A 27,429-nucleotide genomic window follows, 5' to 3' on the forward strand; every position below is an offset into this window, starting at 1 on the left:
GCAGCAGCAATCCAAACCTCTGCACATGCATGCACACATTACACATACAAACATACATACATACATACATACATACATACATACATACATACACACACACAGACATAAGTCCCTCATTTGTAAGAGACACGTTACATATGGAAGAAAACAAACGACACCTCTTATCCAATCCAGGTCAAATCATCACTTGCTACAACATGCACAGGAAATTTAAATTCCAATAATTTCTCTTATTAAAATGGGCAAGTAAGTTATATAGATTATCCTGGCTTAGATTATCAGTTACAAAAAAAAAAATCTAAGTCACAAAACTCCCTTCACATGAATAGAATTCATTAAAGTTCTTGTGTCTTAAAACAATGCCTCTTCTCTTATTCTTATTCTATTTACTGCTAGTCTTCACTATTCCAAACTCTTGACAAGTTTGATCCAAAGAACTAGACCACTGTTGTGTTAATAAATCACAAAATGACTTTAATGCCACATACTCAGTGGCAGGCCCCTGTGCCTGCATATACTTTTTAGAATGGCAAGAAGTCTTATAAACTATACAATTTACCAGTCATTTTATAGATGTGGGGAAATTACCGGCGGAGTGGGGCCCTTAGAACAAGGCAGTGCATGGTTGCAGTTATTGGCAGCAGCTCAGTCACAGTCACACTTTCCTGTGCATGTGATCTGTGATTATGTGGGAACCTTGTTTTTAAAAAGCTGAGCTGAGTGAGCATGATGCAACCTAAAATCATAGAAAGTGTTTTTTTTTTTTTTCTATGTAAAATTTTAGCTACTGGCCAACTTAGTAATCAAACACACAGCAGTGTAATCAGAGCAGATCAGAAACACTCTGCTGACAGTATCAGAATGACATCAGCCTTCCTTCAGGCCCCCTCCTAGGACACGGTAAGAACCACAAGCATGGGTATTGGATATTTAGAGTCACTGGAGACATATGACTTTTATGCAGACAGAGGGATTGATTTTTGAAAGAGCGAGAGAAGCCACTCTTCCTTATCTATTTCCTCCCCTGGGAAATGTGTTGAACGTCAACTTCCTAAACTGAAGATTCTGGATGAAGAAAAGATGGAAAAAATAGAAGTCTGCCCAGCTCTGGAATCACGGGTTGAGTTTTGGAAGATGGTTTGATCTTGAAACCTTTTTTACAGGTCCTTTCTTGGCATTCATTATCTTCTGATTAACGGGATTGTATCTTCCACTGAAATAAAATAAGCATTGATCATAATTTTTCTGTCACCACTGTCTGCAAAAATAATAAAAAACCAATATATGCACATATGGATGACCCATCTCCTCCGTTCTGGAGGAAGGAAGTCTTCATTGACATGTTCTGCCTCCAGCACAGTCTTAGGCAACCACGTGTCATCTCACTGCAGCTATGGGGCCACCACTGCAAACGAAGGCACTCAGAGGGTGAGGCTGCAGAAGCCTCCTGTCAGGCACTCTCCTTGGAAGGCCCTGTCTAGACAGAGGTGAGGGAACCAATCTGCTTTTTACTTTTTAACTTGAATTAAACGTTAAGAACATGGAAAGGGCAAGAAAGATAATAGGGACAATAAACTAACCCTAGTAGACAAATCTCTGTTCTTTGATCCCATGCAATTTTGTTTGACTGACCTAAGGCTTCTTCATGCTCTTCTTTGAGACAGCAGAGGCTGCTTCATCTATGGTGCTATTCAGATCTATCTTAGAGAGTGGTCTCAGCCAAACTGACAAGTAAAGAACTGCCAGTTTCCTTCTAAGCAGGGAAACTTTTCTCTCCCCCATAACAGCAAAGAGAAGTAAGCTAAAATAGCTCAAAGTGAGTGCCTTAGAACTCTAGAAATCAAAAATCTGTAGGAAATCTCAAGAATTTATAAAACAAATAAAGTTGGGGACTTGATGAGAACACTGAGTTGTGCAGAATTTAATTACCCTTATCCCTACTCCTAACCCTTACCTCCAAGAAAACAACAGCCCATAGCTGTGGTGAAACCAGTCGCCAATAAATACTACAGGAGCCGCCAATCACTGACTGCAAAACTCTTCTTTGGCCTTCTCTGGACATGGTCCAGCATGAACACTTCTCTTGGAGACTTTGATGGAACAAATTGAAGCCATCATTTAATTTCATGGCTACTACTATCTAAAACTAAGCTAACCAGGAAAGTTGAAAGGCTGAGCTGATTACTACTAAACTTCAGGAAAGATTTGAAAAGGACCTAAACTCTCACCTCTGGCTACCTTTGAGGTGCTGCAAGAGCAGAATTGAAAGCAAAGGCAGAACTGTGGTTTTCCTGGCTGAGTATAGCCTGTCCAAACCCATATGCTGAGTCCCCCAGGAAGGAAGGGAGTTATTGATTCCAAGAACTTTAAATTTTGCTGTTAACCATAAGGTAACCCACTTAGCTAACCCAGCAGAATATAAAGTGGCCACTCATAAGAACACCAACTTCACAGAATGAACTTTAAAAAGTCACCCCCATAACAGCAGCCTTAAGCCCTGAAGGAGAGAGATGGCTATGTGGTATTATATAAAGTGCCCAGTTTTGATGAAACAGAAAAGATAACCAAAAATACATACACAATAAAGCTTGAATGACAGAGGAAAAACAAAGCTGTCAATAGAGCCTCAGTTTAAAACATGAAATGCTGAAACTGCCATACTTAAAAATCAACACCAAAAGGGGTGGGGGCAGCACTTAAAGATGCAGCCATGGGCATTGATTTTCTGCATAGCAACCTGGCAGCAAATGGGATCACAGGAAATTAAAAGCCTTCTGCACAGCAAGGAGATAACCAGAGGAGTGAAGAGAACCACAGAAGGGTGCAAGTCCTGACCAACTATATTTCAGACAGGGAATTCATATATAGCATATACAAAGGAACGCAAATATTAACCTCCCAAGCCCCAAAACTGCCAATCAATAAATGGGCCAGAACTGAATAGTTGGTTCTCAAAAGAGGAAAAAATGGTGCATAAAAATTTCAAAAGTTATCCAACATCTTTGTCCATCTGACAAATACAAAGAAAATGACTCCAAGATTCTATCTCACCCAAGTCGGAATGGCTTTCAGCAGGAAAACTAATGACGACAAACATTGATGGGGATGTGTGGAAAGACAAACCCTAGTCGTTGTTGGCAGAGGTACCAAGTGATACAGCCAATATGGAGAATGGTGTGGTTGTTTCTCTAAAGGCTAAAATAGAATTACCACATGAATCTGTTGTGCTACTTCTGATACATAACCAAAAGACTCTAACACACTCTAACCCTATGACAGAGATACATGCACACCTATGTTCACTGCTGCCCTGTTCACAGCAACAAGGAAACAGAGTCAGACTAGATGTCTGTTAATAGACCAATGGTGGAAATGTGGAACATATACACAATGAAAATTTAATCATCCATGATTAAATTGAAACTTGATAAAATGAAACTTAGATGGAAATGGAAAAATATTAAAAAGAGGTAATGCAGGACTAGAAGACAAGTGCCACATGCTCCTTCTATATGCATCTCAGCTCCTAGTTTTTATGTGTGTTTATCTGGGAAAAGATAGTGTGGATGCCAAGAAACTTAACAGAGGTCTTTCGTGACAAGGTAGTTTTAAGGGAGAAGAGTGGGAGGGAATGAAAGTGGAAAAAGGTTAGAAGACTACAACAGAGGGTGCAGAGAGATGGAAGAGAGGAGAGGATGGGGATGGAGGGACTACTCAAACCTAAGTATATATGAAAATGCCACAGGGAAGCCTGTCACTTTGTATTCAAATAAATAAAGAGCACATATAAAACTTTGTCAGGAGTATCCATAGCAACATTATTCACATTATCAGAAATGTATAAATAATTCAAATCCCCATCAACTGACGATTGGATAACCAATGGTCTATAAAAATCTCGGATGCTAGTTAATCACCACAATAAATCTGGATGTGTTCAACATGGATGATCTTGAGAACAAAAGCCAAATGGGCGAGCTATACCCTGCACACTCTCAAATGACATAATAATAGGAAAACCCCACAGAAATAGAAAGGTTAGTGACCACCAAGAGCTAGAGGGTGAGAACTGACTACTAATAGGGATGACACTGCTTTGGGAGTTGTAGGGGGAGAATGTTCTAGATTCAGTGGTGATTGTTACTCAACCTGGAAAATACACTAAAACTCACTTAGCTTTACTGTGTGTGACTGCAGATTGCTTCAGTTTTATGTTAATATATATGTGGGAATAACAGGTCACAATATTGTTCAGCTGTGCTCAATAAGGTTTAGGAACCACTTTATATGTGGGTATTACATACATGATTCTAGCATAACAGTGTTACATAGATGTTGTTGCAAGCTCAAATTATTGTTCCTACTTATTTTTCTCTCTTGACAAATGGATGCTTTCTTATTTTGCTTACTCTTTGTAGTTACTAATGCACTACATATTGTAAAGGAATGAAATTTGAGAATATTTATCAAAACTTTCTAATTCTATCAACTATTCAGTACAGGTTTTATCCCCATTTTACAAGGGGGTAAACTGAGTCTGAGAGTAACTACTCATATAAAGGCCATTGAATAAGTGGTAGAGGAAAACTTATTTTCTGTCTGCTCCAAAGCCAGTCAGTGCAAAACTTCATTAACCATCATGCTTCTTGCTTTATTAAAAGAATAATTCTGAATGTACTGTTAATTTCAACTTGGAGACTTCCACAAGCTAGCTTATCACAGAATTTTTCTTCATTTTTACTCTCATTAAAATAATATAAAACTGTACAATTCATAGAAAATACTAAAAATGAATAAACACAAGGCATCTGTAACCCTACCAAATTATTTTACACTATACTTTATTTACTATTATAAATATTTCTACATCAGGTATGTATACTAGAATCTGCATTCTAGAATCTATTAGAACTTCTTAATGCTGTCATAATTCATTGAATTATTGTCTTAAGGTTGCAGACGTTGGTTGTATTTCTTATATCTGCTTCTTGTTTCAAAAATAAGTTCCACAAACAATCTGTCCCTCAATGAGCCACAATTAATGTCCCACAGATGCTTTTTATTCTGGAGCATGAAGGACTGTTCTGTCTTCCTTGAGGGCCTTCAATGTAAAACTTTTATCAAGAAAGCAAAAAGGAGGCTGTATCTCGAAATGAAAAAGAAATGTCACAGTTGGTTCTTGGATGAGTTGTTGCTGTGGCATCCATCACAGTTTGAGTTCCTTACTTACAAAGTCTGGTTTTCACAGTTAATTTATTCCATGAACCATAGTCCAATGTTACCTATCAGCTTTGTAGAATTTTGGGAGTAACTTCCAAACCTATTTCTAAAGAGTATTTCCCTTAGCTACCTTAGCGATCCTTTATAAACTCTATATGCAGAGATCTTTAGCATAGGTCTTTCAGTGAGATGGAGAGATCTTGTTCATTTACAGTCACAATTCATGAAGTTGGAATCAACTGAACTGGAATCATTGGTAATATTCAACTGAGCAGAATCTCTTTTTGAATGGTGTTTTAAATAGAATTTCTCTTAACTGAAGCTCTTCTGGCACGCTGATTTATGCCGAGTGTCAAACAATATCATCAGCCAGTGTTCAAACATTGATATTGCTAATACGGATGTTGCTGTGACCCAAAGGTTCATGTGTTAAATGTGACCCCTGGCAGTACCAGTGGGATGGAGGCTGTGGGATCTGTAGGAGGCTGGGTCTGATGCAAAGTCTTGGGGCCACTGGAAACATAACTCTGAAGCCAGCAGTGAGATGCAGCCCCTTCCTCTTCACGATTTCTCCCTGCCTTGTGTGTGGCAGTTTTGCTCCACCTTGGACCACCAACGGTTAGTGTTGCTGCTCGACGCAGGCAGAGCACAGTGAGGGCAACCAACCCTTGACCACAACCTTTCAAACTAAGGCAAAATTAACTGTTTTAAAAAAAGAAGTGAATAACCTCAGCCTCTGTGATACAGAAGCAAGTTGACAAGCACATATGAGAATGTCAACAGAGCAAATGTTAAGGACACAGCACTTGAGTTTTTAAAGTATCATTCAAACTGTGACATGTACAAGCGTGCAGACTATAAGCTCAAAGACCCAGGAAGTATCTTAAATTAACACTTCAGTAACTTCTCCCCAGGATTATAGATCAAATGCTGGCATCCTACTGGAAGGCCCTCTTGTACTTCCTAGTTCTCAGTCCCAATGTAAGGACCATCCTGTGTTCCTACACCCACTTACTTCTCCTTCTTTGAACTTTATGCAACTGGAAACACATTTACATATTCCTTTACAGAAGACTATGAGAATTATCCAAATGTTGTATAAATGGTATTTTATTACTATTACTTATATAGTGTATATGCATAGACATAAAAAAAATCCATTCCCTGATTAACATTTTAGGAATTTTCCACCTTTGATTGTCATGGATAAAGCTGCTATGACATCCCATGTATATAGGTCTTATGGTGTAAATGCACCATTATGTTCAGAAGTAGAATTGTTGACAGAATAGGTGTATGGACATCTATACAAGTGAATACTGAGCACCATTCCCAAGCAGCCATCTAAATCCACACTCCACCAGCTCCCAATCCAGTGATCTGGCTGTGCCTCACAGTTGCCACTCTCCCCTGCAGGTGAGAGATGGTGCTGACACCTTCTCCTAAGTTCATCGGCCACGTGGGGTCAACTCTGTGTGAGGGGCTTAGCACAAATGTTGGTTATATGACAAATTTGAATAATCAGCAAAAGAAGGGTATCACATTCTATGGTCAGATCAGTAACTCAGAGACAATATTTTAAGGCAGTCTCAACTACATACGTGTACTCAAATACCTACTCCGGAAGATAGAGGTGTTCCTATTGGGTGGGGTCCGAGGGTTGCTGAGAGTTACAGACAGCCAAGGCCTTATTGGTCCAGCTGCTTGACCATTCATCAGCTCAGTAATCCATAGAGGTCCTTAAGCAGCAGCCTTCAGTGGAGTGTCTCTCCAATACTCAGATTTATCAGACAGAATGGATCTAGGTGGGAATTAGCAGCTCTGAAGATTGTAAGGCAACTGAATGAGTGAGAGTTCCCAGTCCATGGGCACCCACCTCTACACCAGCACCTCAGGCTCAGCTCAGACCTATGGCTCAGAGGCCCCAAACAAGCAGATGGAAGCATGTGTATGGCCACTGCTCCACAAGAAGGCAGGTAGGGCTGGCACCCTGATGATCTCCTTGGGCATCCTTCAGTCAAACCTGATAAGATGTGGCAGGAAGCAGGCCCCTCAGTATGATGACTTCAGCAGAATATGACTTCAGGCTCGGTATGATGTAATTTCAGAGTTTACTCTCTGACACAGCCAACCTCAAGAGTAGTCAATGAAAATCTAAACCGTCCTCAAGAGTCACCGTCTGGGGATGCTTATGGATCTGCACATTAATGTGAGGCCAATAAGGCTTCCGTTAGTTTTCTGAGTACCTCTTCAGTTTCAAAGAAAATCTCAAAGTTGTAGTAGTATATTTTTAAAAAGAGATTTGGATTAGAGTAAAGGTAAAAATAAAAGGTGCTTATGCATGGTGGCTATGCAGAGAACAGCTGAGATAGAAGCTCGGAATAATGTCTGCAGGAAAGGCTACCCACAAGGCACTTAGGGGCAACAGTTCCCTAGTAAAGCCTTGTCCTCAGTGTAACAATGCAACCCTGTGCCTACACTGTCAGTCACACCTGCTTATCTTCTTGAAGTCTGGAATGGTAGTAGGAGTTAGGTAGATGAGTGACCCTGGCCAACAGAAACCTTGGATGCTATGCAGTCAGTGAGCCTTCCCAAGAGATAAAAAGCCTCATGTGCTATCAATGTGCCATTGTAACTCATTCTTGGAAAGACTAAGTGTGTCAGTGGGGTCTGCTTAGACAGAATCTCACAAGGTGACACCTTGTTCCCACAGTCTTTATTCCAGGAGCCCTTTCCCTTGTGGATTTCAATTGTATCTTTTCTCTGTGACACATTCTAGCTCAAGCACAAATATGTCCCGAGTTCTGGGACTTATCAATGAGTCTTTTACCACCAAGATGTCCTGGGACTCTCGGACACAGTGCTTTGATTCTTTTTCCATGAAGGTCCTTTGTCAAATTTTAATATTTAAAGTACATTATAATACCATGATTAAAGAGTGTAAAGAAAATGGTGCCAGGTGCCACAAGAGTAACAGAACTGTGCTGTTTCCTGGGATTTTGTTTTTTACTTTTTTTTGTTTTTGTTTTAAATGGAGTGTGCTGGATGTCTCTACAATTTTGTTCAAATGACTGCAGAACCTGGAAAAGCTGTTGCTGCTATTGATGCATAACATACAGCTATTATTCCTCTTTTTATATAAATATAAATTATATACATATACATAAAAAGAGTGTAAAGATAATTAATTGTAATTTAAATAACTAATGAAAAAGTATACTTCAGTCCATCTGAGGACTGGACAAAATTAGGCTATATCATTCCATCTTTACCAAAGAAACCTGTCTTATTACATATCCCTTGAGTACCTCTTGTCTTGACTGTGATTGGACAGGATTAATTTACAACTAACTTACATATTGGTTTAATCTTTCAGTGTTATATATGAACATGCTCCCGCACATGGGGGATAAGGTTATATAGACAAGGATCTGGTGATCCCATATTTTTCACTGGACCTGGAAAGTTCACTCGTATAAAGCCTCAGAAATACCTAAAAGTTCCTTTGTTCTTCATCATAAAGTGGTTTCATTTACATGGGATGGGTAGTTTAAACTGCACTGTGTCCATAGCAACAAGCATGTTTCCTCTCTGAAAAGGTCAAGGCAGACACTAAATGTGTCTGTCATGTTGCTAATATAGTTTTAACTCTCTCTGTTCTATGCTGCCTTTGTTTAACATGTCACCTAGTGTGGAGACTAACAGTGCTTCTGGGAGCTCAAATCTCATGTGTGTGGAGTGTGAGGCCACTCACTTCTCTGGAGTCTCTTACATGTGCATTTTTACACATTGCTGTAAAATCTAGAATCTCAGCTTCCAAAATATAAAGGACACCTGTTGCATTAATGCTGTTTGAGTGCGAGTATAATTAGCTAGGGCGGGAAGATCTACCTAGACGTACGTTTTCACCAGATTCTCTTTCATCCTAGGCAGCGCATCCATCTGTTGCTTTTTAGAAACTTGATTTAAGCCAGAAACCTGAAATACAAAAACAACATGTTTATTTTCCTACTTACCAACTGATTTCTGGGTTAAAAATCATCCATTTTCCGTCAATTTCTTTCACCAACATGTCTCTTAGCATGTGTAGAAGCAGCTAAGAGCTAAGAGAGGAAGTTCAGCCATTTTCTAATAGGATTAACCTTTTAAGTTTCTTACAAACTCTTTCTCGGCCCCATAGTCCATGTGACTTTTAATTTAAATACAGAAAAAACTATGAAAACCAATCACTTATATATGTGGACCACTAGCAATTTCTGTGGTAGACATAAAACATACATAAAATACAGAGCCTGCCAGCAAGGCAGAAAAGGCAAGGAATACTACATATAGTGAGAAAGCAGAAAGGTAATATAGTATTTTCATTGCATCTATTTTGTAATTTTTCCAGTGTAGGCAAATGGATGCCTTAGGCAATTTAATCAACTTCCAGATGGCCACTGAAACCTTGAATGAATGAGTTCATCCATCAAGGGTAATAGTGGAGAGAAGAAACTCAGTGATAGAAACCAAAAACAACAGCATCTGAGGGGCCAGGAGTGTCACACAGGACACCATGTCAACAGTAGGGAACCCACCCGATGCTGTCAGTGAAGATTCATGTGTCACAGCTACCAGCCTAACAGGATCAGTGACAGGTCCTGTCACAGTAAGGCAGAGAGTGGGATACTTAGTGTCCCCCTCTGGCTTCCACTTGTGCTCATACACCCTTTTGTACGCATACACCACACATGAGCACAGATTTGGGACATGCACATACAACACACACACAACACACACACACACACACACACACACACACACACACACACACACACACACACACACACACACACACACACACACACACGTAAAATAAAAGAAAACTTAGAATTTCTGGACAGAGACCCGGGTCTCTTATCTGCAAACCAAAAGCATTTCTATCTAACTCTCTCGTGCCCTCTGCTAAAATTCTGTGTTAACAGAAAAAACACCAAAACTTCAGTTTGTCAGGTCCCATAACACTCTGGAAAAGTAGTCCTGCTGCACTCTTTGATAATTCCTTGTATCTGTGAGTCCTTGTGAAACAGGGTCTCTACACTGTGTATAAGTGGAAGACCTGTGTATGGGGGGTCAATTTAAATCAAAAAACATCCATCCTGGTTGTTAAGTTACAGTTTAGATATTAGCACACTTAGAAGACACAGTTGCTGGACCCTCCCTCACAGTCAACAAGTTTAAACCAAGAACTAAAACAGAATTTAATTTCTGGCTAGAAAAGGAGCCCAAGTCATATCTTTGGCCTTGGAAGGAGCCTGACACCTGAGCTGCCTGGAGGGCCATGAATAAGAACTTCTAAACTTGGCTGAAGGAGTCCTAAATCTTTATAGGGTACTCCATGGCAGGAGGCTTTCTGATAAAGAACAAAGACACACCATTGCTTCCTCCTCTAAACAGAGAACCAAACAGGCCTGTCAATTACCTGGACAGGACAAAGTCCCTCAGGAAAAGCTGCTTGTTCTAGAGATCTTAGAAAAATAGTACAATGACTGCCTAGCATGTAGGTCATGCCCGGGGTCTCTGTCCATTGTCTGCTGACACCACTTGAGAATGCGTTTACTGTGCAATAAGCCATGCCTGTCCTCTACACTGCTCTCTCTATCTGTCTAAATTCATCCCACAGAGATCACAGGAAGGTGAGACAATGAAAGCAGAGACCAAATCAGGCGACGAGCGCAGGGATGGAGAATGAGACAGCCAGAATGAGCACTACAGATGTATCAACAGCAGACTGGGCAAACACAGCTCCCACAGGATCAATTACTTATGCATTCTGTGTGGGAAGAACAAAATTCACCCATTAACCTTCCCAAGCCCTGCAATCTGCGCATGGCCTGAACCACCTTTGATGATAAAGATGAACAATTCACTCTAGAGTGAAATCCTCATTAACATCTATACCGGGGACAGGATTAACACCTTCCTGGAAAGCTGTTGGCTTTGATTGTACATTCAATGAGTCTGCACAGTGAGGAAGATTAGTCAGCCTAAGTGATTTTCTTTTTAGATAAATAAAGGTAAATGGATGTTTCAGTGTCAAGACTTTTACTTTTCACCTTAGACAAAATCTGTAAGGGTGTTTTACATGAATGAGCTTTGCTCTAGTAATGGGCTTTTTATTATCAGTTGTGAAAATGTTTGATAGTCTTTGTAATAAAGAATAAGGTGACAGGAAGAGTCAGGCATTCTGTCTGACCTCCACAGAGACATACAGTTGAGTAAAGCAAACACATGTGTTCCCTATGAAAGACCAGAAGGCAAGTAGGAACCCATCACAGAGCAAGAGCCTCCAAAGATCAGGAAAGAACAGAGAGGTAGCATCCCCCAGTCCCTGGAGTTTAGATCCTCTGATGTGTCAGACATGTGTCACTCTACTGTTCACACACAGAGCTCTTAAAATACTCCATCAGACTGGAAGACTGATGCTATTAGATCCTTCCTCAAGGGAAGGAAAGAAGTGAAGGTCCAGAAAGGTCATATAGCAAGTAGGGGCTGGGGAGATGTCTCAGGAGCTAAAGGCTCAGAGATTGCAAACATAAGTACTTCAGTTCAAATACCCAGCATCCAAGCAAAAAGCAAGCCATGGCTCTACCCACCTACAATTCTAGCTGGAAGGAGGAGATGAGCAAGAGCTTTTTACACAGGCACCCTAACTGACATGATGAACTTAGAACTCAGTGGAAGATTGTCTCAGGGCCATGAGGCAGAGAGCAATGGAAGTCAGCAAGTGGCCTGCTCTGGCCCATGTGTGGACCATGTGTGTGCACGCATGTGTGCACACTCACTCACACACACTTACACATTCATACACTCACAGTTTTAAAAGGTGACACAGCAAGTAAAGGAAGAGCTGGATTCAAACCCAGAGTCTGTCTGGCTTCACTGAAAACTGAATTCATGTCCCAAACTTAAAACACATTGCAAAATAAAGTTAATATAAATTAATTATGCCTGCAAGCATCCATTATCAAGCTCTGTGTGTGTGTGTGTGTGTGTGTGTTGAATGATGTTATAAAGCATTAAGGTGAAGATGATCTTTTTTTTCCTGTTGTGAAATATTCCATGTTTCACAGTTAACAGTAACAGAACCTTCAGTAAAATTCCCCAGTGCTTTTCTTTTTTTTTCTTTTTTTTAAATTCTTTAATTACTACTCATATTTACATATCCATTCCCTCATTCCCTTGCCCTCCCATGTTCCCCACCAACTCCCCCAACCCACCCCTTAACTCCTCCCCAGGGATAGTGAGGCCCACCACCGAGAAACCTTCAAAGTCCATCATATCATTTGGGGGAGGGCCTAGGCCCTCCTTGCTGTATCTGGGCTGCAATAGTATCCCTTCATAGGAAATGGGCTCCCAAAGTCCATTTGTGCTCTAGGAATAAACACTGGCTCCACTGTTAGAGATCCCACAGACTGTCTTGGCTCCTAGCTGGCACCCACATTCAGAGGGCTTGGTTTGGTCCAATGTGGTTTCCCCAGCTTTATGACTAGGGTCTCCATGCTATCAGTAGGTCAGGTCCACTGTTTCTATGGGTTTCTCCAGCCCCATCTTGGCTCCTTTGCTCATCCCTCTTCCCTCTCCACAACTGGATTCCAGGAGTATGGTTCAGTGCTTAGCTGTGGATGCCTGTTTCTGCTTCAAACAGCAACTGGATGAAGGCTCTAGGAATGGTAACCAAGGTAGGCATCAATCTCATTATAGGAGAAGGGCATCAATGGCAGCCTTTCCATCACTGCCTGGCTTCTTAATTGGGGTCATCCCTGTGAATCCCCTAACATTTTGCTTGTGCCAGACCTCTCTCCAAACCTGTACTGTCTCCCTCTATCAAGGCATCTCCTTTCTTGCCCTCCTCTATTCCTCCCCTGTCTCAGTCCTCTTGTTCTCCTCCCCCCTCCCTTCTTCCCTTCCCACCTCCTTCCTCTCTACCCCCCAGGCTGTCACATTGGTCAGGGGTTCTTGTCCCCATGCCCTTCTTCGAGGGACTATGCAATCTTCTCTTGGGGTCCTCCTTGTTTCCTAGCTCCTCTGGAAGTGTGGATTGTAGACTGGTAATCCTTTGCTCTATGTCTAAAAATCATATATGAGTGGGTACATACCATGCTTATCTTTTTGTGATTGGGTTACCTCACTCAAGATGGTTTCTTCTAGTTCCATCCATTTGCCTATGAATTTCAAGATTCCATTGTTTTTTTCTGCTGAGTAGTACTCCATTGTGCAAATGTACCACATTTTCTCTATCCATTCTTCAGTTGAGGGGCATCTAGGTTGCTTCCAGGTTCTGGCTATTACAAATAATGCTGCTATGAACATAGTTGAACATTTGTCTTAATTGTATGAGTGTGCATTCTTTGGGTATATGCCCAAAAGAGGAATTGCTGAATCTTGAGGTAGACTGATTCCCATTTTCCTGAGAAACCGACATACTGATTTCCAAAGCTGTACAAGTTTGCACTCCCACCAGCAATGGAGGAGAGTTCCTCTTTCTCCCCATCCTCTCCAGCATAGAATGTCATTGGTGTTATTGATTTTTAGCCATTCTGACACGAGTAAGATGGTATCTCAAGAGTGGTTTTGAGTTGCATTTCCCTAATTGCTAAGGATGTTGGGCACTTTCTCAAATGTCTTTCAGCCATTTTGGATTCATCTGTTGAGAATTCTCTATTTAGTTCTGCACTCCACTTTTTAATTGCATTGTTTGGTGTTTTGGTGGCTAGCTTCTTGAGTTCATTGTATATTTTGGTGATCAGCCTTCTGTCAGATATGGGGTTGCTGAATATCTTTTCCCATTCTGTGGGCTGGTTGTTTTGTCTTGCTGACTGTGTCCTTTGCCTTACAGAAGCTTCTCAGTTTCAGGAGGTCCCATTTATTAATTGTCAATCTCAATGTTTGTGCTACTGGTGTTATGTTCAGAAAGCAATCTCCTGTATCAGTTTGTTCGAGGGTCCCACTTACCTTCTCTTCTAGGAGGTTCAGTGTGGCTTTATTTATGTAGAGGTCTTTGATCCATTTGGACTTAAGTTTTGTGCATGGTGATAGATATGAATTTAACTGCAATCTTCTACATATCCAAATCCAGTTATGCCAACACCATTTGTTGAAGATGCTTTCTTTTTTGCCATTGTATAACTTTAGCTTCTTTGCCAAAAATCAGGTGTTCATATGTGTGGGGTTAATATCAGGGTTTTCATTTCAATTCCATTGGTCTATCTGTCTAGTTTTGTGCCAATACCAAGCTGTTTTCAGGACTATGGCTCTATAATAGAGCTTGAAATCAGGGATGGTGATGCCTCCGGAAGTTCCTTTATTGTACAGGGTTGTTTTGGTTACCCTGGAAACTTTTAGAATTTGCAATAAGAAGAGCTACCTGAGACATTTCAGCAATGTACGTCCGGCGCTCGTTGTTGGTCCTGTGGTACGCCTATTAAAAGACAACAGGTAAACCCTACATGAGAGAGGGATAGACACACTATGGGGACATTACTAAGTCTGGCTTTATGTCTCCTACTTTTTATATCACATGAAATAGTTTTGCAAAAACATCATGATTGTGAAATCGGTTTATTGAAAATACTAGAACTAAATGGCAGCTTCAAGAACATTGGTACATAAGTTAAACCAACCTTGGATTCCTGCTCAAGTTTAAGTGCGTAGTCTTTCACTTGACTTTCAAGACTCCTTTTTTCTTTTTCTAGTTGTTTAAGTAAGGTGTTTAAAGATTCCTGAAAATATGAATGGTGAATTTTATATACTTGTAACTCTAAGCAACAATAATCATTAAAATGTTCACCAGAGAATGACTGCTATAGGCAAATGTGACTGATTTCATGAGCTGCACTAGGCATTTTTAAAGTAACAGTAATAATACATAAAATAATCATCATCTTTATTAATAAACCTTCTTGGTTTATTCCAAAATTATACCTGTTGTCCCAAATTGGACTAAGACTCAGAATTGTGCCATTGTGTGCAAGTTTCTAGCAAAAGGTAAAGGCTGATAAAGTCTGATGAGAAATCAGAACATATGTATTTTCCACAGATGACTTCATTTGGTTTAAATCATGAGGTAGCCTGTCTTTTGTTTGATGTAGAAAAAAATTGATGCCACAAGGGTTACATAATTAGACCAAAGATGTGCAACTGACCAATGGAACCAGAACCCAGGTAAGACAGTTCCTAAGGTCACACACACTGAAGTTGTCAGTCACACAATTGCTGCCACTGCAATGATGTGGTACAGACAAAGACTACATATCCTCTGCCAACTGCATGCTTCATGTCTATTTTATACACTAGTTATACACTAGTATAAACTACCAGTTAGCATTCAAACTAACTGCCACCAGGCATCCACAGAGAGAAAAAACCGAAGGCTCCTCTCTCCCTTAAAGAGGGGATGAAGCAGATCATGGTGACTAAGATCACTCTATACATACTAAAGAGTTAGAGAAATGTATGATTAAAATGCATCATTTAGATGGGCCAAAACCACTAGTTTCCTAGTAATGTGGGCTCCAACCCACTGATGGTAAGGCCACTCTCATGCCTATGAGGTGCAGGAGGCTCTGCAGTCACATCCTCAGGGGTCCTCTCCAGAGGCACTATCACAATCTTGGATTCCTGTCATCCCTATCAGGGTGCTCTCCTTCACATAACAGACCCACCTGGCCTGAACACTCACTTGCCTCCACAGAGTGGACTTCAATTGTGTCATGCAGCATTCGCTCTCTAACTGTGGGGCAGAGGCTTCTCAAGAGCTCCTAAGAAGGTTGTCAGGTCTCATGCTTCAGATTTTGCTCATCAACAGTTCCCTGTCTCTGATCATCCTAAAGCAGGCTGCAGTACAACCTCCTGAGAACTCTATTTCCAAAACTCCCACCTTGAGGCTCCCATAGTAACCTGACTGCTAGAGCACAAGGATCAAGGTCAGGCCTTGGGAACAGAGCTGTCCCCCTGGGCTGACCAGTTGGTGTAATACATACCAATCAGGACAGAAAGGAAGCCCTACCAGTCACCTATTTTTTCTCAAATAACTAATGTTAATTGCTGCGCTAAAGAAATAAACAATAGTGATAATAGGCAGGGATGGGGAGCTACAAGTTAGAACATCCCACGGGAGATTTTAAGAGAGAAAAATGACAATAGGACTTAGTTAACGCCAGTCACAGACAACACCAGCTCTGAAAAGAAAATCTTCACACTGAGATTACAAGTGCCCCCTTGTGGACTATCCTGAATCATTTCTCTCTGGTTTGAAGCCATGCACCTGCCTACAAGTAAACTGTCTTTCTCTTTTGGTGAGAATGCAAATTAGGGGGTGCATGCGTTGAACACAGGCCTTCCACAGCCAGGCAGATAATGGGTGTTCTATATCCTGCTTTTCAGAATCCAAGATCCCTTCATTAATATTTTTATAGTATACTTGTCACATCAACTTAATATACTTTATACAAAATATAAATTTGGGTGTCAATAGGACTGTAGAAACAAAGTTAGCATTCAAACTAACTTCCATCTGTGGTAGGTTATTTTCAGGTGTGTGTTATTTGTTTATGCTGCTTTTGTTTAACTCTGTGAAGCTGTGATTCTTTTGTCTGTCTAAAACACCTGATGGTCTAATAAAGAGCTGAACAGCCAATAGCAAGGCAGGAGCAAGGATAGGTGGGGCTGGCAGGCATAGAGAATAAATAGAAGGAGAGACAAGGAAGAAGGCGCAAAGAGAAAACAGGGAGAGGAGGACGGCAGGGGCCAGCCACCCAGCTACCCAGCTACCCAGCTACCCAGCCACCCAGCCACCTAGCCACCCAGCCACCGAGTAAGAGTAAAAGTAAGGTATACAGGAATAGAGAAAGATAAAAGCCCAGAGGGAAAAGGTAGACGGGTTGATTTAAGTTAAGAAAAGCTGGCTAGAAATAAGCCAAGCTAAGGCCGGCACTCATAACTAAATCTCCGTGTGTGGTTTATTTGGGATCTGGGAAGCAGACCCCTCAAAAGACTCTCAAAGAGTCCAAAAAGCAAGAGTTCAAACAAGCATCAGTAGACATCAACTTTGTGAGCATGTCTGCAAGGGATGTACCTAAAGACCGATGATCCATAACAGAGACTGAGTCTGAAACTGGGGGCTGGAGAGAGATTTGGCAGTTAAAAACTCTGTGCTCGTGTAGATGACACTTTTGGTTCCCAGAACCCATGCCAGGAGGCTCACAACTGCTTAGAATTCCGGTTGCAGGGAATCCAATGCCTTCCATCCTCTTGTGATCTTGGGACTGGATCAACATCACCCAGATCTTGGTGCTTGCTGCTCAGTCCTTGGTGAGATACTCCCATGAACAAGGCCTCTTCCTTGTTCCTTGCTAGATTCCCAATCCCTGCTGCTCAGAAAACTACTGTTACTAAGAAGAATGACTTAAACATTAAATGTTTCTTATGTGAGCTACAGACTCTTTCTGAAGGCAGGTTCCAGGCATGAAGAACCAGGTGACCAGAGATTTTGCTTCTGTAGGGAGTATTTTACAGGTCACACCTCACAGGTCCTATTCAAAGTCTACCTGTAACTAAGGAAGGGCACTTACAATAGTTGTAGCAGTCATATCTAAAAGTGCCACAAGAAGGCGATGTGAGCCACCACGGAGGAGAAAAACAAGGGTTTTCCCATTTCAGAAAGAGGAGGGAGGGTTATTTTCCTGACCTTCTAAGGCATGAATACTTCCAGGTCAGAGATAACAGAAATGTAGGCAAACAGACTAATTTCTCCTCATTTTCCATTAACAGAAAATGTGAAATTTCCCTATATTGTTCACTAAGGGATGGCAGTTACTCAATGAAAAACATCCCTATGTCCTCAGGTCCGGAGAAAGCTTTGAGTGCCCACAGTGCTCTGCCTGGAGCTGCTCAAAACATGCTTGTTAGTTCTGATGAGCAGTTAGACTGTGGAGGAATGGCAGAAGGTAAGGTAAGACTGGCTCCATCTCAGGCAGGGTGGCCTGCCTCTCTGCACTCAATGCCAAGTGAAATACCAAATGCCAAGTGAGTAAGGGACTTTTGGCTTCATCTCACTTGGTATCTTGAGACTGAGATAAAGAATAGCAGATTCATTTTGTACCTTGTATGTTTAATTAAAGACGAATACTGTTACAATTTTGAATCCTACAAATTCAGTTAAGTATTTTATTAATATTCTTCCCCTGCCTCCAAAGTATCTGTTTTTCTTTCAGCATGCTTTTGTCTGAGTTATTTTTCAAGTAAAAATTCAGAAAATCTGTCTCTCAGCCGCAAGGACTCAGCATGAGTCATGTCTGGGAGCTTTTCTACTTTTTCAGGGATGAATTCACAAGAGTAGAAGAGTACACACACTCTACAAAGGACAAAATATGTGGACTGAACTTATCGGGGATGAAAAGGAGCATTAAATTGGGAAAGGCTGTTAGGGCAACATTGAGAAGAAGGGCCTAGGGAAGTTTTATGTTGTCATAGGGCAACCTTGGTTGCTCTTCTGCTTTTGTGTGTACTTGTGCACACAACTCTGTCTATGTGTCTTGGGTTAATGTGGAAACAGAAGGAACACATTTTAGATATGTAGAAGATGGTACTTGGTGTTCAACAGGCTTCTTCAGATAGTGTGAGGCAGGTGCATTCAAGTCCCCAGTCAGCCAGGCTGTTTTCCCCTGCATTCCATGCTAGCCCAAGGCCTTGGTCCTTGTCCAGCTCCCCTGAGCTTTATTCAGGTTTGGCATCAGTCTTTACACTTCTGGATGCCGTTCCCTAGATGATTCTTTTCAATTAGCCACCCTCTACTTACCAATGGCATTCTTTCATAGACACGAATGGAAGATAGTCTGTCTGCAAAGGAACAAAAAGAACAATTGATATTTTCATAGCTTCTACCCAGCTCCTCCGCACATGGACTGCAGCTTGTGTACCTGAAGGATTTCCACGGACCTTTTCCATTTTCTCTTTCAGAGACACGATTTGCTTTTCCAATTGGTCATTCAGCTCCATCTGGGTCTCATACCTGGTTTTCCATTCATTGCCTGATGAAAAGGGAAGGGGGGTGCACAAGATCATACCAATGCCACTTATTTCTTCCTTAAAATAATATGAATCAGGGCTTGGAGACAGTTCAGGCCATAAAGTGTCTGATGTGCAGTATAGAGGACCTAGTTCAGATGTCAGCACACACATAAAAATGACAAGGACAGAGGTGGGCTTCTGTAACCACAGAGCTGGGGGAGGGGCAGGGACAGGCAGGCCATGTCAGCTACAAGAGCACTATATTTAGGTATTCACTTTTATCTTTCAAACAGGTTTTTTGTTTGTTTGTTTGTTTGTTTGTTTTTGCTTTGTTTTGTTTTCACTGAATTTATGACCTCTGGGTTCAGTAAGAGGTCTTAAAAAATTGGCAAATAAAGAAGATGTGTTGGGCATTGGTGCACACCTTTAATCCCTGCACTTGGGAGGCAGAGGCAGGAGGATCTCTGTGAGTTTGAGTCCAGCCTGGTCTACAAGAGCTAGTTCCAGGATAGACAGAACTGTTACACAGAGAAACCCTGTCTTGAAAAAAACCAAAAAGTCCCCAAAACCAAAACTAAATAAATGAATATTGTCTGCTGTACGGTGACAATGCTCCTGTAAAAATAAAGATGCGTGATCAAAGAAGCCAAAGATATTGGCCTTTATCCCTCACATGCACACATAATACATATGCACCTACACCTACTCCAGCACTGACATGCACACACATACATTCTCAATAAAATATGGACCAATTCAAATTTACTTTGGTACTGACTTCATTAGTAATACAAGTAATCTAGAAAAGATCATTTTGAAGTATTTATCTCATAAGATTTCCTGGACTGCAGGGATTAGATCCACCCTCATCTGTCACGGAACTCGGCACAGCTTTGGTGCCTCCTGCATCTCTTGTTCCTTGTTCTCAGCCACCACCACCCCCATTTATCCTTCACTTCCTGTTTTCTTATATTCTACGTAGGGAGTATCAGGAACCCATTTATTTCCTTGAGACATACACACAACACCCTAACACACAGCACCATTATCCAGTCAGTGTCCAAGCCAGTCTCACCACCTATGTGGTTTTGACACTGAAAACTGCAGTGCTCATATTTTAAACTTAGTCATTCTACAAATGAGTGAATCAAGGTTCAGAAAGGCTGTGCGGCATTCTCAGAATGTTAGAGCGAATGCTGGCCATGATGGCACACATTTGTAACCCTGCACTTGGGAGCCTGAGGGACCTGCGGCAGGCCTGAGGCTAGGCCTGATACACTGGGAGTAGCAGACCAGCCAGGGCTATGCAGCAGACTCTGTGTCAAAAACAAACAAACAAATGTAAATGTTGAGCTAAGAGATGATGTAACTGGAGCTAGACACAGTTTTATATGACTAAAAGTATCTCCTTTTAGTTAATCAGCTACAGTAGCACTATATTTAGGTATTTTCTTTTATACTTCAAGAAGTTTGTTTTTTCCACTAAAACCCTTTGGCTACTAAGGCCAAAGCACTCAGTACTGGAGAATGGAGAGTAGGCGAACACAGGATAGAGTTGAAAGCTCCCAGGCCCAGAACCTTGAAGTTTGACTTTGTAGATAGAGTGAAAAGCAATGACTTGTGTTTTGACTTCTATTCAGCACATCTGAGATGAAACTTGCAATCTGACAATGCTGGAGTCTGAGGAGAATGAGTGAAACAGAAAACACCACTACAGACTGGACCCTGTCAGGGTGGACCCCACCCCAGACCTACACTGCTAGGGACAGGCTTCCAACACCAGGATGCACACCCTCCCATCTTCCAACACCAGGATCCACACCCTCCCATCTTCCAACACCAGGATCCACACCCTCCCATCTTCCAACACCAGGATCCACACCCTCCCTTCTTCCAACACCAGGATCCACACCCTCCCATCTTCCAATACCAGGATCCACACCCTCCCATCTTCCAACACCAGGATCCACACCCTCCCTTCTTCCAACACCAGGATCCACACCCTCCCATCTTCCAATACCAGGATCCACAGCCTCCCATCTTCCAACACCAGGATCCACACCCTCCCTTCTTCTAACACCAGGATCCACACCCTCCATCTTCCAACACCAGGATGCACACCCTCCCATCTTCCAACACCAGAATCCACACCCTCCCATCTTCCAACACCAGGATCTATACCCTCCCTTCTTCCAACACCAGACATATACTTTCCTAAACTGAAGCCCAGAGTGACTGTACCATATGCACCAGGAAGGAGATTAAGGCAAAGCCCTGAATTACCAAACACATTTCCAAGAGACACCACTGACCCCAAGTAGAAGGAATTCTCTTTCTGACCACCTAGCTGGAGCCATCTATCTCAATTTGCACCATCTCAGCTTACACAATGTAAGCTGTCTAGCCAGACAAGAATGCTCCACAGATAGTTTATTTTTCATTTATATGAGTATAATTCATAAGTGTAATAATATACTGTTGTGGATACAAAACACAACTCTCCATTCAAAGGGTATAAGAGGCTTCATTCTTAGCCAAATATGAGTGACCTCAGCCCAGGAACATGGATTCAAGTTGCTCCAAATATCATTTTGCCACAGGTGTGTTTACAGAAAATTTAATTAGTTACAAAACTAAGAAAGGCTTAAGATATTTACCTAAGATACTGGTGTGCCCATAGGCAGGTATAGAAAGTTGGGGTAAATTCTGTGGAGCCCTCAGACGTTGTCTGGTGACATTCTTGGCATCTGCTGAGAATGTATTTCAAGGTTTTACTTCATAGTCAAGGACATCACATCAGACTCAGGGGTAAGAAATGAATGGTTATCACCATATGCAAACCATTGACTGTAATACAACACAACCAGACAGAACAATAGAAATCACATGATCATCACAATAGAGACATTGCTTCGACAAAGCAAACCGTCCCTTCAGCACAGCACCAAAGAGACTACCAATAGACAGAGCATTTCTCAACACAATAAAGGCCACAGCTAACATTGTGCTGGATGCAGAAAAACTGAAAGCACAGATAGCTCCCTCCCTCTCTCTCCCCCTCCCTCTATTTTTATTTAACAAGGGCTCAAAGCCCTGGCTGGAACACCAAGAGGAAAGAAAAATGTGAAAGACTCAGAGAAGCAAGGAAGAAGTCAAGCAGTCACTGATAGGATCCTAGACTTAAAGGACGCTACAGACTCCTCAGAACTCCCAGACACAAAAAACGCTTCACCAATAGCTGGATACAAAATCAACAGATGAAAATTAATGAAATTTCTAATTAGTGGTAAATGAACTTGGTGAAAAATAAATCAGTTAAAAAATTCACAATAGGGCTGGAGAGATGGCTCAGAGGTTAAGAGCACCGACTGCACTTCCAAAGGTCCTGAGTTCAATTCCCAGCAACCACATGGTGGCTCACAACCATCCGTTATGAGATCTGATGCCCTCTTCTGGTGTGTAGGTATACAAGGAAGCAGAATGATGTATACATAATAAATAAATAAAATCTTTTTTAAAAATTCACAATAGCTTCATTCCTAGGGATGAATATAAGTAGGAGGTGAAAGACTGCTACGATGAAAGCTTTAGGACCAAAATTGAAGAGACACCATAAGTCTTCTGGCACTCATAATGGGCAGAATATTATAAAACTTCATATTATAAAAACAATCTGGAGACTCAACACAATCCCATGGAAATTCTTTACATAAGTAAATAATAAAAAAATTCACATAGAAGCGCAAAATAGCCCCAAACCACAGCGATTTTAAGTGGAAAGAGTAAAGTTGTAGGTGTAAGATATGGTCTCAAATTATACTATACAACTCTCGAAGACTGTCATGAAACCAGACATGTTGACCATGGAACCATAGAATAGAATAGAGCAGTGGTTCTCAACCTTTAATACAATTCCTCATGTTGTGGTGACCCCCAACCATAAATTTATTTTCATTGCTGCTTCATAAGTACTTTTGCTACTGTTATGAATTGTAATGTAAATATCTGATAAGGGGCCCCAAAGGGGTCATGACCCACAGACTGAGAACCATTAGAATAGAGGATAAGAACTATATGCACATAGCTGAAGCCATCGAGTTCTCAACCCTATGGGTGATTTTTTTTTTCCAGTATGTGGAGGGAAAGAAGACTTAAGTAATTTGTTCATAGTCACGCACCTGTAAATTCCCCAGCCAAATCACCTCACAGCTGACTCAATCTCAGTCAGTGCTGCTTTCACAGCGATTACCCAACACTTGCTACACATTTTAGAGAAGAAAGGACTGAACGCTAGGGCATTCCAAGTCTTGGTTTTAGAAATCTGGATCATGAGAAATGTTAACTGCCCAGTACATAGGAAGACAGAGTGAGATAGATTCACACCCCAGAGGCCAAGAGGACAGAGTGTTTCAAAGATAAATTTCTGATCAATGCTGGACACAGACCCAGGGTGAAGACACCCAAGGACTGCTTAACTTGAGCACAGCATCACTAGTGACCCCGGAAGAGGAGGTCCTCGTGACTGGAGGCTGATTTCCTGACTAGTGAAGGCAACTGTGAATGAGGCACTCGGGAACTCTCTGATTAAACCTGGTTCATTTCCCACCTCCACCCCTTTACAGGGGAAGTGTCTGCAAGTCTCAGGAAGCCAAAGTTCCTGTCTCCAGATGAAAAAACAAAACAAAACAAAAAACCCAGGAGCCAATGTCTTTCCTATTGGCTTGTTCCTGAGGCCTGAAATGAAATTCAGATTCAGCTACTACTGGAAACCTTATTTTCTGCATGTATGGGCCAATGCCAAGGGGCTTCAAGAGGCCTGTTTTGAAACTGGTTGTGTTTGATTGCTCTCTCACCTGTAAATTAACGCATTTACAAGACAGATTAGATTAAATAAGAGAGAGATAAGAAAGTAGGACACACAGAGAAAAGTACTAGTTTTGTAGCTGTTGCTGCACTGTAGGGGAAGTCAGCTGAAGAGAAAAAAATGGATCAAAAGAAGTCTGTGTTGTCCCTCAGATGAAGTGAATTCGGCAACTCAGCACAGACTGGGGATGACTGGGACAGAAAGGAAAGAAGATGAAGGATGGGGCCCAGCTCTGTAGTTGACCAGTGAGAGTAGATGGGAATTACACATAGTGAAGAGTTAAGGGAGCTGGGCCAGGCCACGCAGGAGCAGGATGGGTGATGGGGAGCCAGATATAGTTAAGTGTGAAGCTTCTTTGGTGGAAGTGTCTTTGGGGCATTGGTCTTTCTTTCTGGAAGAAAACAAGCAGGGGAGACAGGTGCTGGTATTCTGAGGACTGGAGAGCACATGGGAATTACTCCCAAGCTGAGTGTGACCACAGTTGTCATAACCTTAGAAGGTTGACACAGTAATAAAATCCAAGCTTTAATGCTGCCTTCAGGATAAATGCAGACTCATTCATGTACCAGCCATCTTCACAATGTGTCTCCTCATGACCCTCAGCCTCTCACTGCGGCCTGTGTCCCACTCCTGGTACTCAACATTCTCCCTAAATGACCTTGTGTTTAGGACACCCATGGCAAACTACATGCATTTTAATTTATATATGCATGCGTGTGCTTTGTGTACGTATATTCCATGTTCATGAAGGTACATGGGGAGGCCTCAAGAAGCTGTTCAATCCCTTGGAACTATTGTTACGGGTGGTTGAAGCTGCCCCATGTGGGTACTATGAGCTAAACTTGAGTCCTCCTCAAGAGCAGGAAGTACCTTAGCTGCTGAACCATCTCTCCAGGCCAGTGAAGTATATTTTGCAAATGGCTGAAATACTACATGCCATCACACAGGTCACATCAAAATCTTGGTACTATTACCCAGTATGTGCCATTTCACCCACAATAGCCACGAGGCATATGAGTCCCACATGGAAACATTTACTGTGTACCTGCATGCTCACTGTTGACGCTGGCCTCCAGCTCTGCTATCTTATGCCGTATTTCAAGCATCGAGAGCTGCACAACATCCCTGTTATTAGAAAGATTTTTGTTAATAATTCAATAAAAGACTTGAGAAAACTAATGCATAGATTTTGGGTAATAATAATCCAATAAAAGACAACATAAGAAAATGAATGTATAGCAACCCACCCATAGTTCAGGACCAAATTATTGTGAAAGACCATTTACTGGAGGCACAATTGAGAAACAGCTGTTGTGAAAATGAAAGCTGATTACTAGTCAGTTCTAGGAGTTAAAATGCACCAAACTCTAGAATCCCTCAGTAACCAGTGTTTGTCTACACTCGAATATGGTCCCAATGATGCTATTACATGCTTCTTAGAATCCAGCTAAATATCAGCATGAGGAATGGCTATGGTATAGATAACAGCAAGTAACCTCAAACACAGATGTGGGAGGCACTAACAACACACACAGAGAACAATTTCAAAAGTCAAAAGCACCTCAGGTCATTTAGGACATGAGTGAGCAGCAGGTTAGCACAATGCAGTGTGATGAGAGAATTGTTTGTCCAGTGAATTTTTCCGAATGCCCATCGTGCTGAATGGGCTCCACTCCAAAGACAGCACAGGGCTGGCAAGAGGCCTCAGTGGCTGAAGGTGCTTGCTACAAAGTCTGCAAACCTGAGTTTGATCCCTGGAATCCATATGGTGGAGGAGGGAACCAAGTTGTCCTCAGACCTGCACCTGTGCACTGTGACACACACACAACCCCTGCCAAATACACACAATGAATGTAAAACAAAACAAAAATGCACAGTTCAGTGAACATGTACACAGGGATGGCAGCCAATGTCCTGAATGCTGACTGAACTGGCTGGGCTAAGAAGCTAGGCCAGGGGTCTATAGTTACTGGGTGACAGAGCTGAGATGTGACTTCTCGAAGACTTGTTCTGCACCTTGACTGCCTCAGAAACACACAGAATCTGTACCCAGAATGCTCTCAGTTTGGTATTTGGTACAAGACCAAGAAACAGGCGATTATCCCTGTGATCAGAGTGCAGCTGGGAAAGAGCTGCAGGGCTCATACTCAGCGTAAGAGACTGGGAGGAGAGGAGGGAGGGGAACTGCGGCTGGGAAGTAAAATAAATAAATTAAAAATATATGGAGATTTAAAAAAAAAACACTCAGAATATTCGAGGTCCTAAGATGAAATGCGGCATTATTTTCCCCCATACTAAGGACTGATTCCAGGGCCTGTGTGTGCTACTCAGGAGTTCATCTGCAGAGCTACATCCTCAGCTCAGTATGTGCCGTGTGCCCACTGACCTCCAGCCCCTCACCTATTATTCTGAGTCCCTGGTTTACAAGAGTTTGTCACCAAGCCTGGGTATAACCCCCCCACACACACACTCTCTCTCTGCATTTAAGAGACAGGATAGAGTCCCATGGTAGAACTCTGACCTTGTGTCACAAGCCCCAAGCCCCAACCTCCTCACCTGCACCACACGCAACAGCATAGTGTGTTTCAGAGCCCATCTCTACAGAAGTGTCCAGATTTCTTTTGTTTGTTTGTTGAGACAGGGTTTCTCTGTGTAGCTTTGTAGACCAGCATGGCCTCAAACTCACAGAGATCCTCTTGCCTCTACCTCCCAAGTGCTGTAATTAAAGGCATTTATGCTACCACCCCCACTTAGTGTCCAGGTTTCTGAAGTTCTTCAAAAGGAACAGAAAATATGAACTTAGTGGAACCATCAAAACTAGTCACATATTTTCTTCAGCATTACAGACAATTTATCTGCACTTGATGTACAAAAGCAGGACAACTCACTTGTATTCTCTTGGCTTCCACTAAACAAAAAGATAAATAGGGGCCGTACAAGATGGCTCAGCGGTTAAGAGCTCTGGCTACTCCTGCTAAGGATCGGATTTGGCTCCCTGCACCAACATGGAGGCTCAAAAGCAACCATAACTCCAGTTTCAGGGGATCTGATGCCCTCTTTTGGGAACCCTGGGAACTGCAGCTTTGGGAGGCGCCCTGTGAGCCCTGCATTAATCCACATCCACACTCAGGGGCCTCCTAGACACATTGGAGCTCCTGCCCTAGAGGTCACCAGAGGCCTAGTGGCGAGATGGAGCCCACATGGCCCACTCACTTCATGTGTATCTCCTCCAGCAGCTCCAGCTTCAGGCGGTCTGTGCTCACACCCTCAAAAGTGTCTCCGCGGCCCTCTCCCAT

At 42.0% G+C, this 27,429-nt stretch overlaps 1 protein-coding gene across 1 annotated transcript; it reads right to left on the reverse strand.

The window, feature by feature from the left end:
- Nucleotides 1-1,113: 1,113 nt before the first annotated feature.
- On the reverse strand, nucleotides 1,114-27,429 carry Ccdc169 (coiled-coil domain containing 169). Its single transcript, XM_027394921.2, has 8 exons — nucleotides 27,347-27,429; nucleotides 25,179-25,258; nucleotides 19,179-19,289; nucleotides 19,058-19,098; nucleotides 14,883-14,981; nucleotides 14,627-14,680; nucleotides 9,122-9,198; nucleotides 1,114-1,213 (listed from the first exon to the last, which is right to left on the reverse strand). The coding sequence occupies exons 1-8, from the start codon at nucleotides 27,427-27,429 to the stop codon at nucleotides 1,114-1,116; spliced, it is 645 nt and encodes a 214-aa protein (XP_027250722.1).

Source organism: Cricetulus griseus (genome assembly GCF_003668045.3).
Source record: "Cricetulus griseus strain 17A/GY chromosome 1 unlocalized genomic scaffold, alternate assembly CriGri-PICRH-1.0 chr1_0, whole genome shotgun sequence".
Lineage (NCBI taxonomy): Eukaryota > Metazoa > Chordata > Mammalia > Rodentia > Cricetidae > Cricetulus > Cricetulus griseus.

What these genes read in the sequence shown, in the direction of transcription:
- Ccdc169 (XM_027394921.2), bottom strand. Translation starts at nt 27,429, where the DNA reads ATGGGAGAGGGCCGCGGAGACACTTTTGAGGGTGTGAGCACAGACCGC. An exon ending in TCTATGAAAGAATGCCATTG is followed by an intron (nt 14,982 to 19,057) that starts GTAAGTAGAGGG and finishes TCATATTTTCAG; the next exon opens with GAATCTTTAAACACCTTACT. An exon ending in AAAGAGAATCTGGTGAAAAC is followed by an intron (nt 1,214 to 9,121) that starts GTACGTCTAGGT and finishes ATTTTATTTCAG; the next exon opens with TGGAAGATACAATCCCGTTA.